Genomic DNA, 16,573 nt, shown 5'->3' with positions numbered 1-16,573 from the left:
GTAAGGGATAAACATATTTCCTTTCATGATTTTGTAGGAGTTGTAAGCGAGAAAAGGTATCGTAAAGATTGAAATTGTGCACATAGTTTCTCGCAAGGCGCTAAGTGATCTCGTTTTCAAATACTGAGTGGATGAAGTCTGGAAATTCATGCGTCGTTGGCTACACTTCTTTTTCATCTCCACCGCCCACACCTTTGACAGGTAGGTGGTTTTTACCCTCAAAGCGATTGTCGCCTGAATGTGAGGTGTATGTGTACCAAATTTGGTTGAAATCGATTCAGTGGTTTAGGACATCTGGAAGACACACACACACATTGTTATAAGATGTAATGATCTGCACTGATAATAAAACCGTCGTGTCTCCAAAACTGCTAGACGATTTTTGATGTGGTTTCCAGAGGCGACTCGAGCTTGGGGCAACATATAGACTTCATTTCATCAAAATCGCCTCACGGAAAAAATGCGCATCGTAATCTAAAGTTTTAGGAATCAGCGCAGCTTAGTAGTTCAGATTTTTACCTTAGTGACACGACTGTCACGGCGTAACACGCCAAAGAAACAACAGATGGCGCTATTAGTTTCGTAGTACACAAAAGAACCCATGGATGGCGCTGTTTTTTTTTTTTAACCTCAGTGAGACAAGTATTTTCGAAAGTTCACGTCAGTGGCAGAATTACGTTACAAATACAAACTGACACTGAATTTACATGGCTAGGATATTTGGATTTCATGATTTCCCTTTGTGCATTAAAAACGTAACGAAATTGCTTTGCTTCTTTCGATAGGTTTTATTTATATTTGACTTCTTGCCTAGGAAAAAAGGATTTACTGTATAGATGAAGTATCCCATAGCGGTTCCGTTTTTACCGACTGAGATAAGGAACCCTAAAAAAGGACGGTCTGCAAAGACCCTTCTTTAACTTCCGCTGCGAAGCACGGCCGTATAGTGAGTTCTAAATAAGACAAAAATATGGTTCAAATGGCTCTGAGCACTATGGGACTTAACATCTATGGTCATCAGTCCCCTAGAGCTTAGAACTACTTAAACCTAACTAACCTAAGGACAACACACAACACCCAGTCATCACGAGGCAGAGGAAATCCCCGACCCCGCCGGGAATCGAACCCGGGAACCCGGGCGTGGGAAGCGAGAACTCTACCGCACGACCACGAGCTGTGGACTAAATAAGACAGATGTAATGTTCTTGTCAGCAAATAAGTAATACTTACAAGAATATAACATTGATGAAATATCACTGATATACAGGGAGAGAACCAACGGACGAAGGGCCAAATCTTCGAGGATTCAGGAGAGCACACACTTCCAAGATGGCTGTTCCTATCGGCACGCGAATCTTTGGTATCGACAGACGTTGTGGTCGATACGTTGGGCATTTTCTTGGAAGCGATTTCAAATCATGTAATGCAATACTTCTTAAGATAAACTGTGTGCATCCACATGTGGACATTCCTTTCTCAGTAAGCTGAAGGAGATATTTAACGACTCACTTTGGTAGGAGATCGCATCCGGCACCCATGAGAGATCCCATTGTGAACCAAAGAATGTTTATCAAGCTGAACGTGTTTTCAAGTTCTGAGCTATCTTGATCACAGGGATGCGGTCTCGCCCATTCATTCGGTGCCATTCTGAAACGAAAAACATATGATCTTTTTTATGTAGTTATTACATTGGTGTGCATATGTGGGACAGATCACATTCATGGGAAAAGCATAAATCGAAGTTAATGAAAAATGAAATGTATCACGAAATTTTAATCTTATTATGTCCATAAACTTTCAATCATCATACTTCAAAAATGCTGTGGTTCTATTTACTAAATGGTCAAAGTAATAGAGAATGTAGATTATTTGTATTGTCATGCGTGCTTTTTTATCTCATTTGGTCTAATAAATGCATTCCTTCTGTATTACAATACACTATTCATTAGACTGAACATCACACACAGAAGTTTTGTAATAATAATCAAGCACATAATGCTAACAATTTTCACGCGTTATTCTTAACATTTCGCAGGACATATACCAAAATAAGTGCACAAGACACAAGAGAAGCCTCATTTTTGTTTAACAAGATTAGAAAGAAACACCAACAAAGACAGGAACTAATTTCAGTGTGAATAAGTATGTAGAAGTGAACAGACAAAACACATAAGGACATGTCTCAAGTTAAAATTTAAAATTTGCTTGCAGGTAATCAGAAGGTAATTGGATTACAAACAGTGTATGACACAAAGCTCATATGAAACTTCCCCATATCTAACAGCCACTCATCGGCCGTTAATAGTCTTGTATTAGAGTCATGGAAAAAATGTAACTTTTTGTTGAACAAAGAACAACCGACTTGAATCTGCAAAAAGTGTAGTTTGATTCCTTTTGTTATTAAGAAACATCTGCTTTATTTGGGTTACGCTATACAACTGTGAACTCGGCTTTGAAACACTATCCTGATTAAGTTTGAAAGTAATACCATTTCTTTCACCTAACTAACTTCCGCTTGACAACGATGAATTGGTTTAGTTATATCTTAAAAACTCTGAACAGAATATCTCCAAAGAAGGAAATGAAAAAAACATACAGTGACTTATTAATATCACAATAGCTTCGACAGCAAATAAAGGAAGTACGTAATTGCACAACAGGCCTGTTCGTAATACTAGACTTGATAGAAATGAAGTAGACAAGTGGAAAAATGAATGAATAAATAAACATAGGATTAACAGAAGTGATGCATAAATATAGTTTTAGGCCCAAGAGAAAGCAAAGACAACTGTATGAAACTTATGCTGTGTTAATTTGGTAGTTGATGAACTCTTTACAATGACAAAAGAAATACTTTATTGTAAACACAGCAAAGTAAAACATCGAGCCAAAGAATCAAAATGCCATATATTTAAGAAATTACGCAACGCAGAACAAAAAAGTTAGCGAAAGAAGCAACAGAAGTGTATCAAAATGCTTATTAGATAAAATGATTCCGGACTGAAGAAGAGAACAGATGTATGTAACCTCATGCAACATCTGTGTATTACAAACCTTGCTAAAACGAAGAAAATCGCAGATACGCCAAGAAAAGCAGTTGCCATGTAGATCCATACATCTATCGTGAATGGGTCCAGAAAAGAAAATAGGTTGGGTGGGGGCTTCTCGGGCTTGGTGTAGAGGATGCTGATGCCTGAAAACACGCCCATACTCAGCGTAGTTAAGTCGACTCTACAAACTTTTGCTAAAATAAGATCCACTTAAACTACCTAAAAAATAACAAACGTACACTCGCATCCTGTTCATCTCATTCTACAATGGCCAGCAATCTCCTATGTTGTCCTGTGAATAAAGGTCTCATTTGCTGCATAAATCATGTGGCAATATAATCTACAATATTCTGGACATCCTTGGTTTTGCTTATGATTTAGGCAGGGTCTAGAAAGCCTACTGCCGAATGCTAGCCTGTCCGTCAGTGGATCCATATCAGCGTGTTCTCACTAGAGTGTACATCTCATGCACATCTCATGGAGCATTACCAGCAGAAACGAGTAAATGAAAGCGCAGATCGGCGTTCCTTTAGCCATACATACTTGTAACTTATCTGTGGTTATATAAGTGATTTTTCATAACTAACCCAATTCTGACCTTATTGTAAATATGGAGTAGATGGTAGTAACTCCACAATGCTCATAGTACACAGTACACACATACCACGAAAAAATGCTTGGGTATGGCGATTGAAAAGGTGTACATCGATTCCACATTCGACAAGCTCATATGGTAACAGTAAACATGGCACAGTGAGTTCAATAGAAGAGTGTGTTATTGTAGTCACTGACTCTACGTTTTCGAGACTCGGTCACCTGCTAGTAGCCACAGTAACCAAAATTCTCTAAACACCCATAGCCAGAGTTGGAAATGACTTACGAAGGTGGAGATAGCTCTCCAAAGGTGTCCAAAATCATGCTGTGTGAAGCAGAGATGAGATTCTTACTCGCACGTGATGCTCGAGGCTTGTCAATAATTACTGAGAAAATGTCGCCGGTGGTGCACTCGTGTGTAAATACTGAACAATATTTTACTAAGTTAATTTTCTCTGCACGTTAAATTTACTGTTCAATATATACCAAGTTGCACCTTGTTTTCATCGGGTCGATCAACATCTATACTTGGCGATTATAGCTTTGAATTTTCAAACGCGCTGAAGTAGAATTTCTGCTTGTAATTTGAAATGAAATGATCGTATGGCATTATTGGCCGGAAGATTCCGTCTGGTGCTTTTCGTGCGCGTGATGCAGGTCTTTCTATTTGACGCCACTTCGGTGGCATGTGCGACGATGGTGATAACATGAAATGATTAGGGCAACACAAACAACGTGTAACCGAGGGAAGAAATCTCCGACATGTGCGGCAATCGACACCAGGACCCCCCGATCTAGAGGCAGCCACACTAACCGCCAGAGTAGGAGTTGCTTAAAATAAATCCCTTGCTTTTATAATTCTTGTCTGGACACTTTGCCTGAGTTGCGCCGCTAGAGAACTTAGCAATAAAATGGCCCTGCAGCACTGATAGTAGCTGCTCACTACATGTTTTACATACGTAATTTCGGTATTTGTACGGCCTATTAGTACCATTAGGGACATTTGAGGAGTGTTTGTGGAAAACGGCATAAGTGCCAAATTGTATTTTTTTTTTATGAAAGGAAAAAAATATCGAACGTCGTATAATATTTGTTTGCCATTAATAACTAATACAGAAAATAAAATACTTCAAAATAACAAATACAGAAAAAGAAATGTTAAGTGTTTTGAAATTTAATTCCACTCCTCTAGATTTCAATTTTTTTTTTTTTTCAGTGGCTTCACTGACAAATGTTTCTGTAAAGCATGTGGTATTTTTCATCCGAGTAAGGAATCTTTCTTGAAGACTGAATAAGAATTCCATTCCTCAGTTTCATTGAAAATTTTCTCTACCAGAATTTTGTTGGCCTTAGTCACTTTAGCTCAGTAGCATTGGATCAGCTTGTGTTTGGGCGTATTGATGAACAGATCTGCTAGTGCACCCATATCACTACGTTGTGATGTAGTGAGGCCTTCTCATGAGCTCCGAAATCTTTCCTGGCAGCCGATTTCTTCCTAACGGGATTACGTTCTGTATTTAGGTCCATCTTAACACAATAAGCAAGTAAATAACGAACTGAAGCACATAAATGTACATGTTCACGGGCAAAGCACAGAGAACAGAATGTATGGGAGGCCTCTAACTGTCAGCGTAGAAGGCACTTATATCGATCTCCATGAGGAATGTAACTGAGATACTCCAGGTGCCATATTTGAACATGCCTTTGAACTAAATGAGATAGGGTTGGTACTTGCATCGTTTCCTACAGTATTAGCAGCAGTACAGACAAAGACTTCAATGCAAAATCTGAAACTGAGATGTCCTGGCACTCATACAGTTTTTATACAGTGTCCTACAAACAGTCCTCGTTTGTTATTGTTAGAAAACTACTCCAGAGCTGCTTTTGGGCAAGTATAGTAACGACATCTAGCGAACTTAGATGTAAGCGTATGAGATGATGGATACATTAAAATGAATAAATTAAAGTAAAATACACATTTGACTAATATTGATAAAGCATGTGAATGACCAGCCAGATTTAAATGTGTCATAGTGGTTTGTAAATATCAAGTAAATTATTCAATACTCGACCACTGATTAGTATTGCATGGCCAGTCTTATCAGTCAGATGTGTATATTAATGTGTTAAATACATTCACTAAGTGTCTAGTGTTGAAGGATTGCTGGTGTAATCATATCGTGGCGTTCTGAAGTGTATCAGATAACGGTAAGTTATTAATATGTGTGAAGGATTCCAGCTAGAGTGAAATAACATACATGTGTTTGCGAGACACAATAAGTAAAGAGTATAAACGGTTACTTCGCAGATTAATATATTCATTGTTCACTCGAAAGTCTCTCGGCGCTGTAAGTGAAGGGAGCAACTGTTTCATTAGAACTGGAAGACAATGTATGACTTCAAACCGATATTCACTTGTTTACGGTCGCCATCAATGTTAGCATGCAATACTTCGTGCTGCTACTTTGACATTGTTGTAGCCATATAGTTTCGGAGTTAACGTCACCCTGTGATTATGATCTTCCGTAAAACACATCCACTTCCGAACATTTGAAAGCAATAATGTGTTTTGGACTATGAGCAGGGGAATGGCGGCTGTATGGGCCATTCAGGCCAAGATTGGTATAGAAATTTTGTTGTTTTTTTGAAATGTGGTATAGCTGCATAAAACCTCTATGTGAACATTTGTTTTGCTGAAAATGGCGAAAAAAAGATTTCTAACCAGACGACATAACCATTAAAAAAATTTGGAAGACTTACAGTCGAGATACTGAAGGAATGTCGGATAGTATGAACCATACAACAAAATACAGCTATTAGAAAAAAAGTTGTTTTTGTTGTTCACAAACAAATGTAAACTGGTTGTATATCAAAAGTACAACAGAAACATAAATTTTACCATGAAAAATAATATTTTGACTCTTTAGCACAAATTAGCTGCAAACACTTGTCTAATTTTCAAAGATGAAACTAAAAACAAAAGTTTTTCATTGTAATACAACGAATACTCAATTTCTGCACAAAGTTCGTGTGTCCATCCCTCAAATCTTTCACAATGGATCCAGTTTACGTAAAGAAATTCCCCACAAATAGCATTGGTGTGAAAACCTCATCATGTCTGCTGATCCTCTACAACTGATTTTTATCTCTTCTTCAGTATAGGAAAATTAAAATGATAGGCAGCAGCCCTTTCGGCCATTTCGGCTTCCAAAACTCTTGAAACCGCTCGGTTCACTGTAGTCTCAAACCACTCCCCTCGACCGTCAACGGCACGTTTGTTCTTCAACTCGACATCACATCTTAAAAACAAAATCAAAACAAATAAAAATATACTCGTTTATCCCACATCACCCGACATGGGCATTGCGCATACTACCCGACTGAAGCTGCATTTTTAAACACTATGGAAGCCGAAACTGTACTGAGTGAGTGGAATTTCATTACACCATTCAACCTAAGTCAGAAGTAAGTCTACGTGCGCGACCGATACGTGCCCATGTAAATCCCGCTTAATGTACCATTCCATACCTCCCAGGATCCTTAGGAAACTAAAGGGAGACAAATACGGCGTAGTTTTTTAGTTAATGCTGATTTTTACTGCACTACATGCTGTCTCTTTTGTGAAGACTATGTTGTAAGTCAACATGAACGATACTACTTGCACTCATCCCTTATCTGATTCAGAAGTGAAATTTACTGTCCGCTTGGGGCACTCCAGTCGCTGTGCATACGAAAAACGGGCAACAGTGTGGGGAGAATAAGCTGTTAGCCTAGACTGTGCTTAGACTGCACAGCACCCCTCATCCGCCGTGCCCAGACATACACAAATGTGCGTCAGGCGTGTCACAAAATATTTAATGCCTTCTAGTCTTCCGACCAACGGCCTTTCCGCAGTGGTAACACCGGTTCCCATCAGATCACCAAACTTAAGCTCTGTCGGACTTGGCAAGCACTTGGATGGGTGACTGTCCAGGTCTGCCTAGTGCAGTTGGCAAAGGGGGTGCAATCACCACCAGTATGATAAAACATATTACCTCTTACCGTCAACAGTACAGACCGATCTAGACTTTAGAACGTTCACCAGTTTCGACACTCAAAAACAAACAAAATTTAATTGTGACACAAACTTAACAGTTACATCATTTAAGTTGCACCAAATGATGAACTGACGTCTGTGCTTCATTCCAAGTACTGCATACGTCCGTTGGTCAGCGGCAGACACGAGAAGTACAAAGTGACCTATACTTCTAGTCGGCCCAAACTAACCACCGTTTCCCCTACGTAAATGCACGGATCGCAGCATTATCTGCTAGCCAAGATTAAGGACGTTACCTGCGTTGAGTAACTACCAACCGAGACCATTTGTCTTTTATCGAAATAGCTACTCCACCAGCTACCACGCAGAGAATTCTATTAGAGCAAACCATAAGCACACCAAACAGATTGATGTATGCTATGCAGTAGCTATTGCTGTGCAAGTCTCATAGACATCGTAGAAATCTCGGTATTTGTTAACACACATTTTGGACGTATATCCTTTTATTTTATGCAGTAGACCGTGAATCAGTGCAAGTTTGGGAAAGTGTCTATCAACGAGTATTCAACACTCTGCTATAATTGTTGGATTTTTACAAGTCTTCTCATCCAAAGATCAAAAGACAAATGATAAATACACTGTGTCACTGAATGTGTTCAACAATGACTGTTGTTGAACACCCTGTCCGTATTAGTTCAGTATTCTTTTCACTGATTTGCTTCGTGATTTTCAAAGTGTTTAGTGACAGAATAAGTCTCCTCAGGACACATAAACCTTTGATTGTGCATTAAAGTGTGCCGATGCAGAAATAGTTGAACGAAGGTAAACAGTGATTCATTATCATTTGTGCAGACACTCCCATGTGGAATAACAAAACTCTTTAAATATTATTCATACAAATGAAGAACCAACAGTAAAAAAGTTTTACTAGACACAAACAATAAATGAATGACAGCGTCAATACTGCACGTTGTATCGAATGCTTCAAGAAGTTCATATAAATTTAACTATTAATTATGTAGTAAAGAAAATAAATTACGCAAGGTATTCTGAATGGATCAACAGAAATGTAATTGAGCAATCACATCGTGGTTCCTTAGTGGGAAAGACCATTGGATAGTTCTAATTTATACAAGGTGGTCCATTGATCATGATATCTCACGAAATAAGCGTCAAACGAAAAAACTACAAAGAACGAACTTGTCTAGCTTGAAGGGGGAAACCAGATGGCGCTATGGTTGGCCCGCTAGATGGCGCTGCCATAGGTCAAAGAGATATCAACTGCGTTTTATTTAAATAGGAACCCCCATTTTTATTACATATTCCTTATTACGTAAAGAAATATGAATGTTTTAGTTGGACCACTTTTTTCGCTTTGTGATAGATGGCGCTGTAATAGTTGCAAACGTATACGTACGTGGTATCACGCAACATTCCCTCAGTGCGGGCGGTATTTGCTTACCCTTGTTAAAATGGACCGTTTACCAATTGCGGAAAAGGTCGATATCGTGTTGATGTGCTATGTGTGCTATGTATGCTGCTCGGTATCCTGGACGGCATCATCCAAGTGTCCGGACCGTTCGCCGGATAGTTACGTTATTTAAGGAAACGGGAAGTGTTCAGCCACATGTGGAACGTCAACCACGACCTGCAACAAATGATGATGCCCAAGCAGGTGTTTTAGCTGCTGTCGCCGTTAATCCGCACATCAGTAGCAGACAAATTGCGCGAGAATCGGGAATCTCAAAAACGTCGGTGTTGAGAATGCTACATCAACATCGATTGCACCCGTACCATATTTATGTGCACCAGGAATTGCATGGCGGCGCCTCTGAACGTCATGTACAGTTCTGCCACTTGGCAGAAGAGAAATTACGGGACGATGGCAGATTTTTTGCACGTGTTCTATTTAGCGACGAAATGTCATTCACCAACAGCGGTAACGTAAACCGGCAAAATATGCACTATTGGTCAACGGAAAATCCACGATGGCTGCGACATGTGGAACATCAGCAACCCTGGCGGGTTAATGGTTCAAATGGCTCTGAGCACTATGGGACTCAACTGCTGAGGTCATTAGTCCCCTAGAACTTAGAACTAGTTAAACCTAACTAACCTAAGGACATCACAAACATCCATGCCCGAGGCAGGATTCGAACCTGCGACCGTAGCGGTCTTGCGGTTCCAGACTGCAGCGCCTTTAACCGCACGGCCACTTCGACCGTAGGCTGAAGGCTATGCTAACTATCGTCTCGGCAAATGAGAGCGTAGTTTGTCAGTATAGCATCGCTAGCAAAGTCTGCTGTACAACTGGGGCGAGTGCTAGGACGTCTCTCTAGACCTGCCGTGTGCCGGCGCTCGGTCTGCAATCACTGACAGTGGCGACACGCGGGTCCGACGTATACTACCGGACCGCGGCTGATTTAAACGCTACCACCTAGCAAGTGTGGTGTCTGGCGGTGACACCACAAGAGGAATGTCGTTACACGTAGTGCCAAATGCATTGAGGTTGACGGACATCATTTTTAGCATTTATTGCATTAATATGGTATTTACAGATAATCACGCTGTAACAGCACGCGTTCTCAGAAATGATAAGTTCACAAAGGTACATGTATCACATTGGAACAACCGAAATAAAATGTTCAAACGTACCTACGTTCTGTATTTTAATTTTAAAAACCTACATGGTTTGGTGCGGCAATTTGGGAGGAAGGATAATTGGCCCCCATTTTATCGATGGCAATCTAAATGGTGCAATGTATGCTGATTTCCCACGTAATGTTCTACCGATGTTACTACAAGATGTTTCACTGCATGACAGAATGGCAATGTACTTCAAACATGATGGATGTCCGGCACATAGCTCGCGTGCGGTTGAAGCGGTATTCAGCATATTTCATGACAGGTGGATTGGTCGTCGAAGCACCATACCATGGCCCGACGTTCACCGGATCTGACGTCCCCGGATTTCTTTCTGTGGGGAAAGCTGAAGGATATTTGCTATGGTGATCCAGCGACAACGCCTGGCAACATGCGTCAGCGCATTGTCAATGCATATGCGACCATTACGGAAGGCGAACTACTCGTTGTTGAGAGTTGTTGTGAATTGGCAGGAGCCAATTCACGGGGTTTGGAGGAAGCCGAAATGCACGCGTTTAAGCTCACGCAGGCTGGCGTGAGGTCTGGAACAGTTAAAGGAGTTGAGTCTAATAAATAAAGTAGGGAGTTGCTTGAATACTTAACTTTAATCCATAATTGGAGAACGTCGCTCTTGTTGATACATGAATTATAATCTCAATATAAACCGGTAATGGCTCCTTGCTAGGTCGTAGCAAATGACGTAGCTGAAGGCTATGCTAACTATCGTCTCGGCAAATGAGAGCGTAGTTTGTCAGTATAGCATCGCTAGCAAAGTCTGCTGTACAACTGGGGCGAGTGCTAGGACGTCTCTCTAGACCTGCCGTGTGCCGGCGCTCGGTCTGCAATCACTGACAGTGGCGACACGCGGGTCCGACGTATACTACCGGACCGCGGCTGATTTAAACGCTACCACCTAGCAAGTGTGGTGTCTGGCGGTGACACCACAAGAGGAATGTCGTTACACGTAGTGCCAAATGCATTGAGGTTGACGGACATCATTTTTAGCATTTATTGCATTAATATGGTATTTACAGATAATCACGCTGTAACAGCACGCGTTCTCAGAAATGATAAGTTCACAAAGGTACATGTATCACATTGGAACAACCGAAATAAAATGTTCAAACGTACCTACGTTCTGTATTTTAATTTTAAAAACCTACATGTTACCAACTGTTCGTTCAAAAATGTCAAAATTGTGAGAGATATGTTTGTGACTATTTCAGCGTCGTCTTTCACAAAGCGAAAAAAGTGGTCCAACTAAAAGATTCATATTTCTTTACGTACTACACGAATATGTAATAAAAATGGGGATTCCTATTTAGAAAAACACAGTTGATATCCGTTTGACCTATGGCAGCCCCATCTAGCGGGCCAACCATAGCGACATCTGTTTTCCCCCTTCAATCTAGAGAAGTTTCGTTCTCTGTAGTTTTTTCGTTTGACGCTTATTTCGTGAGATATTTGACTCGGACATGATCAATGGACCACCCTGTACACTACAGACACCCAGCTTGGTAGTACACTTTACTGAAAACGCGTTGATATTGCTAATGGTGTCCTAAAAGATATTTCAGGTTCTGGACCGTACTTACACTTGAAAACCTCTTTAAAAACTATGTTTTAATGGAAGTCAACACCAAATAACGAATTTTTTGTAACTTTTTATGGTATGGACACCTCCTCCACCCCTTGGTATAGTGCGTTATGAGAAATGCGTCGGTACTGCTATGGTTAAACCAAGTAACAAAAAGTTAATTTACCAACTGTTCGTCTAAAATTGTGAGCCATATGTTTGTGACTATTACAGCTCCATCTACCACAAAGCGAAAAAAGTGGTCCAACTAAAACATTCATATTTCTTTACGTACTACACGAATATGTAACAAAAAATGAGGGTTCCTATTTTTTAAAAAAAACGCAGTTGATATCCCTCTGACCTATGGCAGCGCCATCTAGCGCCGGACGGGGTGGCCGAGCGGTTCTAGGCGCTACAGTCTGGAACCGTGCGACCGCTACGGTCGCAGGTTCGAATCCTGCCTCGGGCATGGATGTGTGTGCTGTCCTTAGGTTAGTTAGGTTTAAGTCGTTCTTAGTTCTAGGGGACTGATGACCTCAGATGTTAAGTCCCATAGCGCTCAGAGCCAGCCAGCGCCATCTAGCGGGCCAACCATAGCGCCATCTGGTTTCCCCCTTCGAGCTAGACGAGTTTCGTTCTTTGTAGTTTTTTCGTTTGATTCTTATTTCTCGAGATATTTGGCCCGGTCACTGTCAATGGACCACCCAGTATATTTCCCACTCCCACACTTTCCTCCCACAGTGTAGTAAAGGGTTTGTAGGCTTATAGACCTCGCACGTGTGTCAGTGAACGCTGATGTTTCATTACGAAACATTTTCCAAATTTAAGAGGCGAATAATATCTGTCGTGTTTTCTTCTTAGAATTCAGAAGCTTTTTAGTACAAATGTTCGACAGCCGTCATATCGTTCCACTGGCTATGCCACAACTCCCATTCTCATGCTACTGGGTGTGGTCAAAATTGTTGTTTCGAAATGGTGTAAAATATTTTTTTTATAAAGATGTGAAACTTGAAAGTCTGGACTGTTGGGTAAACTAGCGAACCTAAAAAACACGAAATTTATTGTTCGCGACGTATCCAACTTAATGACAAAAGATGTACATCTCACAACGACAGTGACGTGATCATCATGTGACTATGACGTCTTCTGTGCTACTCTTAAACTGCAGCGAGAATTTGATGCTCGCTTGAGACAACGGATCTGTTCGAACCATTTTTACTCTGAACTTTACCTCTCGGCTGCTGAATGATCCGTGTCACAAGATTCACAGAATGTACGCGAGAATCAAGAGAGTCCCATAAACGTTCATATCGATTACAGACCGGGGAATGTGCAGGTCAAGGAAAAACTGAGATTTTACACGTGAAGTTGCTTTACATTACTTCAAAAACCTCACCCACAGTAACTTCCTTCCAGCACAGTGACTGCTATTACTTAGGTGACGTTAACCCAAAGTCGGCCAACGGCCTTGCCACAGTGATAACACCGGTTCCCGTGAGATCACCGAAGTTGAGCGCTGTCGGACTGGGCTAGCACTTGGATGGGTGACCATCCGGACTGCCGAGCGCTGTTGGCAAGCAGGGTGCACTCAGCCCTTGTGAGGCAAACTGAGGAGCTACTTGACAGAAGTAGCGGCTCCGGTCTCGTAAACTGACCTACGGCTGGGAGGGTGGTGTGCTGACCACATGCCCCTCCGTATCCGCATCCAGTGAAACATGTGAGCTGAGGATGACACGGCGCCCGGTCGGTACCGCTGGGTCTTCCAAGGCTTGTTCGGATGGAGTTTAGCTTAGTTTAGTTTAACCAATAATCATAATGAAGGACTAGTACTGGACCATCCAGCAACACTAGCATCACACGTGGCTCCGTAAGTTTATTGTCGGTCTGAAGAAAATCATCGCCATTGGTGGAAAGCCGGCCCAACACCTAATAGTTATCAGATGAAGTGGACGTTTTGATTTGTGTGTACAAGGCGAACCCAAGGACAGAATAAAGAAAAAACTCGCCAGCCAATGACAGCCAAAGTGATTCCCTGTCTGAATAATTTTCTAGCAGTGCGAAAGCTCTCCACTCGCTGTTGTTCTTTTACAGAATACGTTTTGGCAAGGCCATAGCCTTTCTTTTAATGCTGAAAAGAAGAGCACTATTCAGCAACTACCACAGTAACGAGAGAAAGAAAAGAAGTTGGCAATCAAAAGTAAGGTCACATCCAGGAACGAAATTTTGCAGAATACTATGGAAGATATGAGAATTCAAGGTATTCCATCTATGGGAGACTTTCGAGTTACACTTGATGTGAGATAATTCTCCACGTTCTAGAAGATCACCCGTTACTTAAGCACAAGGGAAAACAACCAGTATAGAGTGACAGCTGCTAAACACTTGGTCCAGTCCTGCCGGGTTGCAACTACGCATACAACAGCCACTGGACACACAAAGCCTCAAGCTGGCCGCCCACCCATTGCTAATGAAATACACTGATGTACTCGAGTAACAGTCCGCCTGTCAATGTTCCGTTTGCTTCAAAGTATGTAACCATTGGGTTATCATTAATAAAATAGGCATTTTGTTGTAAATCTTAGTGTGAGATGGAAATATGTTTGTTGCCGTGGTTTAAACCCTGTAGAGTGGGTTATTGAGCAGTTTCGTAAATGATAACTACTATTAACTTATGCATCGTCCATGAAACAAATTTTGTGAGAAAAAACTGTCATGGTGTATTGCATTTATTTCTTGAAGCCTCCATTTATTTTACAGATCGTAAATGATGCACATAGGCACACTACTTCGATTAGTTTGACAGCAACAAGCCAAACCTTATACACATTATATGGCTTTAATAATCATAAGAAATGTAAATTGGTTCTACAAGCTGAATACTAGAAAAAATCATCTCTGCTTAAAATAGTATTTGGTTTTCTAAAATCTGCCGTGTGCAAAACACAACGTATTTATTTTTTATTTACCCACCCGACATGTTTGGACACCTATGTGTCACTTTCAGTGAGTATCGATTTCTTTCTGTAAAATATCATAGAAAGTTCATTGTTGTTTTTTTTTTTCTTTTTTAAGCTTGAAAACTGTACATTTTGCTTAATTTGTTTCAATTGCACACCTGTCCTCTCTGTGTTTGTCATTTGTTGGTGTTCATTGCTCTCTGTTGTCGATACTAATTTATACATGAAACTTCCTGGCAGATTGAAGCTGAGTGCCGGACCAAGGCTCGAAATCGGTATCTTTGCCTTTCGCAGCAGGGTGGGAGACAAGGTACCGCCGGAAGTAAAACTGTGAGGACGGATCGTGAATCATGCTTGGGTTGCCCAGTCGGTCCAGTCTGTCTTTAGCAGTTGTCGGGAGAGGACGTGCCGTACTTCCACCTGCAGAGTGTGACCTCGTGTTTGTTTACAATGCGACGTAACCTGAGAGGGAACTAGTAGGTTCAGGAAATCGGCATTACGTTTCAACCTTTACCCGGAATAAGCACTACCGAAAGCCTTAGATGTGGAACGGTTCGTCCGTGAGGAGGCGAAGAACCCACCATCGAAACTTCAGGGTATCTACCTCTCCATTCTTAGGATCACCGTTTACGTTAAAATGATCAATGACACTGCTTGAAAGTGCGATTTAAAGGCGATCAAACAGGGACTCCGTTTCTGTCACGCTGACGGTAAAGTCGGCGTTATCATAGTCGAACATGCTGGATTAGGCATTAAAACAATTCGCGTGTTCGAACTGCCATTCGAGGTACTTGCCGAGGACGTCATGGCGGCTTTCCGGCCATACGGCGCTGTTCATAACCATAAGGCAGAACGCTGAGCTCACCTCCGCACATAACCTGTTCACAAGTCATTATATGACCCACAGAGGATGTCGGGCCATAATCATGTACGACGGATAGTGGCGTACTTATTCTGGGTGTGGAAAAGACGGCCACATCAGATATGAAGATACCGTCGTCTACGATACTTCCGACCTCACACGCGACGGCGTTTAAGTTGCCGCCGGCCGCCCGGCGGCTCTCGGAATCACACGAACAGCTGATGGGTAGCGTTCCGATCCTTCCCGACGCGGTTTTGGACGAAGTGACTGGTGATGTGAGTTCAACTATGTCCTCAGTTCCTGTGGTTGCCCCTGCTGCGCCCGTGGCCGACACGTGACTCCTTGTCGACTCTCTGGTTGTCTCGAAGACGGCCTTTCTGCGTTACCGGCGCGACTCCTTCCTGTCTTTGGACACGCAAGGGCGATTGTGTAAACAACGCTCCCCATAACAACGCAAAAGTGGGCCCCGTGCGATTTCGGAACGAGACTCTTCTCCCTGTCCAGATGATACACTGAGTGTTGAGCAACCCAACGTTTCAGCGTCTGAGATCGTGTACGATGGCGTCGTCAGTGCGTCTGTGGAACTTTGGCCGTCAGTGGTTCCCGCATCGACGGAACGGAATGTTCCTGCCTCTGAAGTCCCTGTTGGAGAAGGAATGGTACCAGCCGATCTGACGGTATCGGCAGGCGTTGAGCATGCGGATACCACGCCGACGAAGTCACCGCTAGCGTGGAGCGGGGATTTGAAGAAAACAGCAGATCACGTACAGGAGTCTCCGCCGTTAGGGGAGGCGACCTGCTGGTGCCAACTTTTGCGCCGTGCGAGGGTGCCTGCCACCCTGTGCCCCGCCT

The 16,573-nt window shown here is 42.0% G+C and overlaps 1 protein-coding gene and 1 pseudogene across 1 annotated transcript in view; one reads left to right on the top strand and one right to left on the bottom strand.

Moving 5' to 3' along the window:
* LOC126234556 (glutamate receptor ionotropic, kainate 2-like) overlaps positions 1-16,573 on the bottom strand; it is a 237,767-nt gene that overhangs the window by 62,292 nt on the left and 158,902 nt on the right. The window contains exons 12-13 of the mRNA XM_049943257.1: positions 3,055-3,193; positions 1,510-1,647 (exon numbers count right to left, since the gene is read on the bottom strand). Coding sequence (XP_049799214.1) covers positions 1,510-1,647; positions 3,055-3,193 — 277 coding nt within the window. The remainder of the gene's footprint in view (positions 1-1,509; positions 1,648-3,054; positions 3,194-16,573) is intronic.
* Positions 13,361-13,478, top strand: LOC126238427 (5S ribosomal RNA; annotated as a pseudogene).

This window comes from Schistocerca nitens, chromosome 2 (genome assembly GCF_023898315.1).
Source record: "Schistocerca nitens isolate TAMUIC-IGC-003100 chromosome 2, iqSchNite1.1, whole genome shotgun sequence".
NCBI lineage: Eukaryota > Metazoa > Arthropoda > Insecta > Orthoptera > Acrididae > Schistocerca > Schistocerca nitens.
Note: the sequence above shows the minus strand (reverse complement) of the source record. Positions and strands in the feature narration are given on the sequence as shown.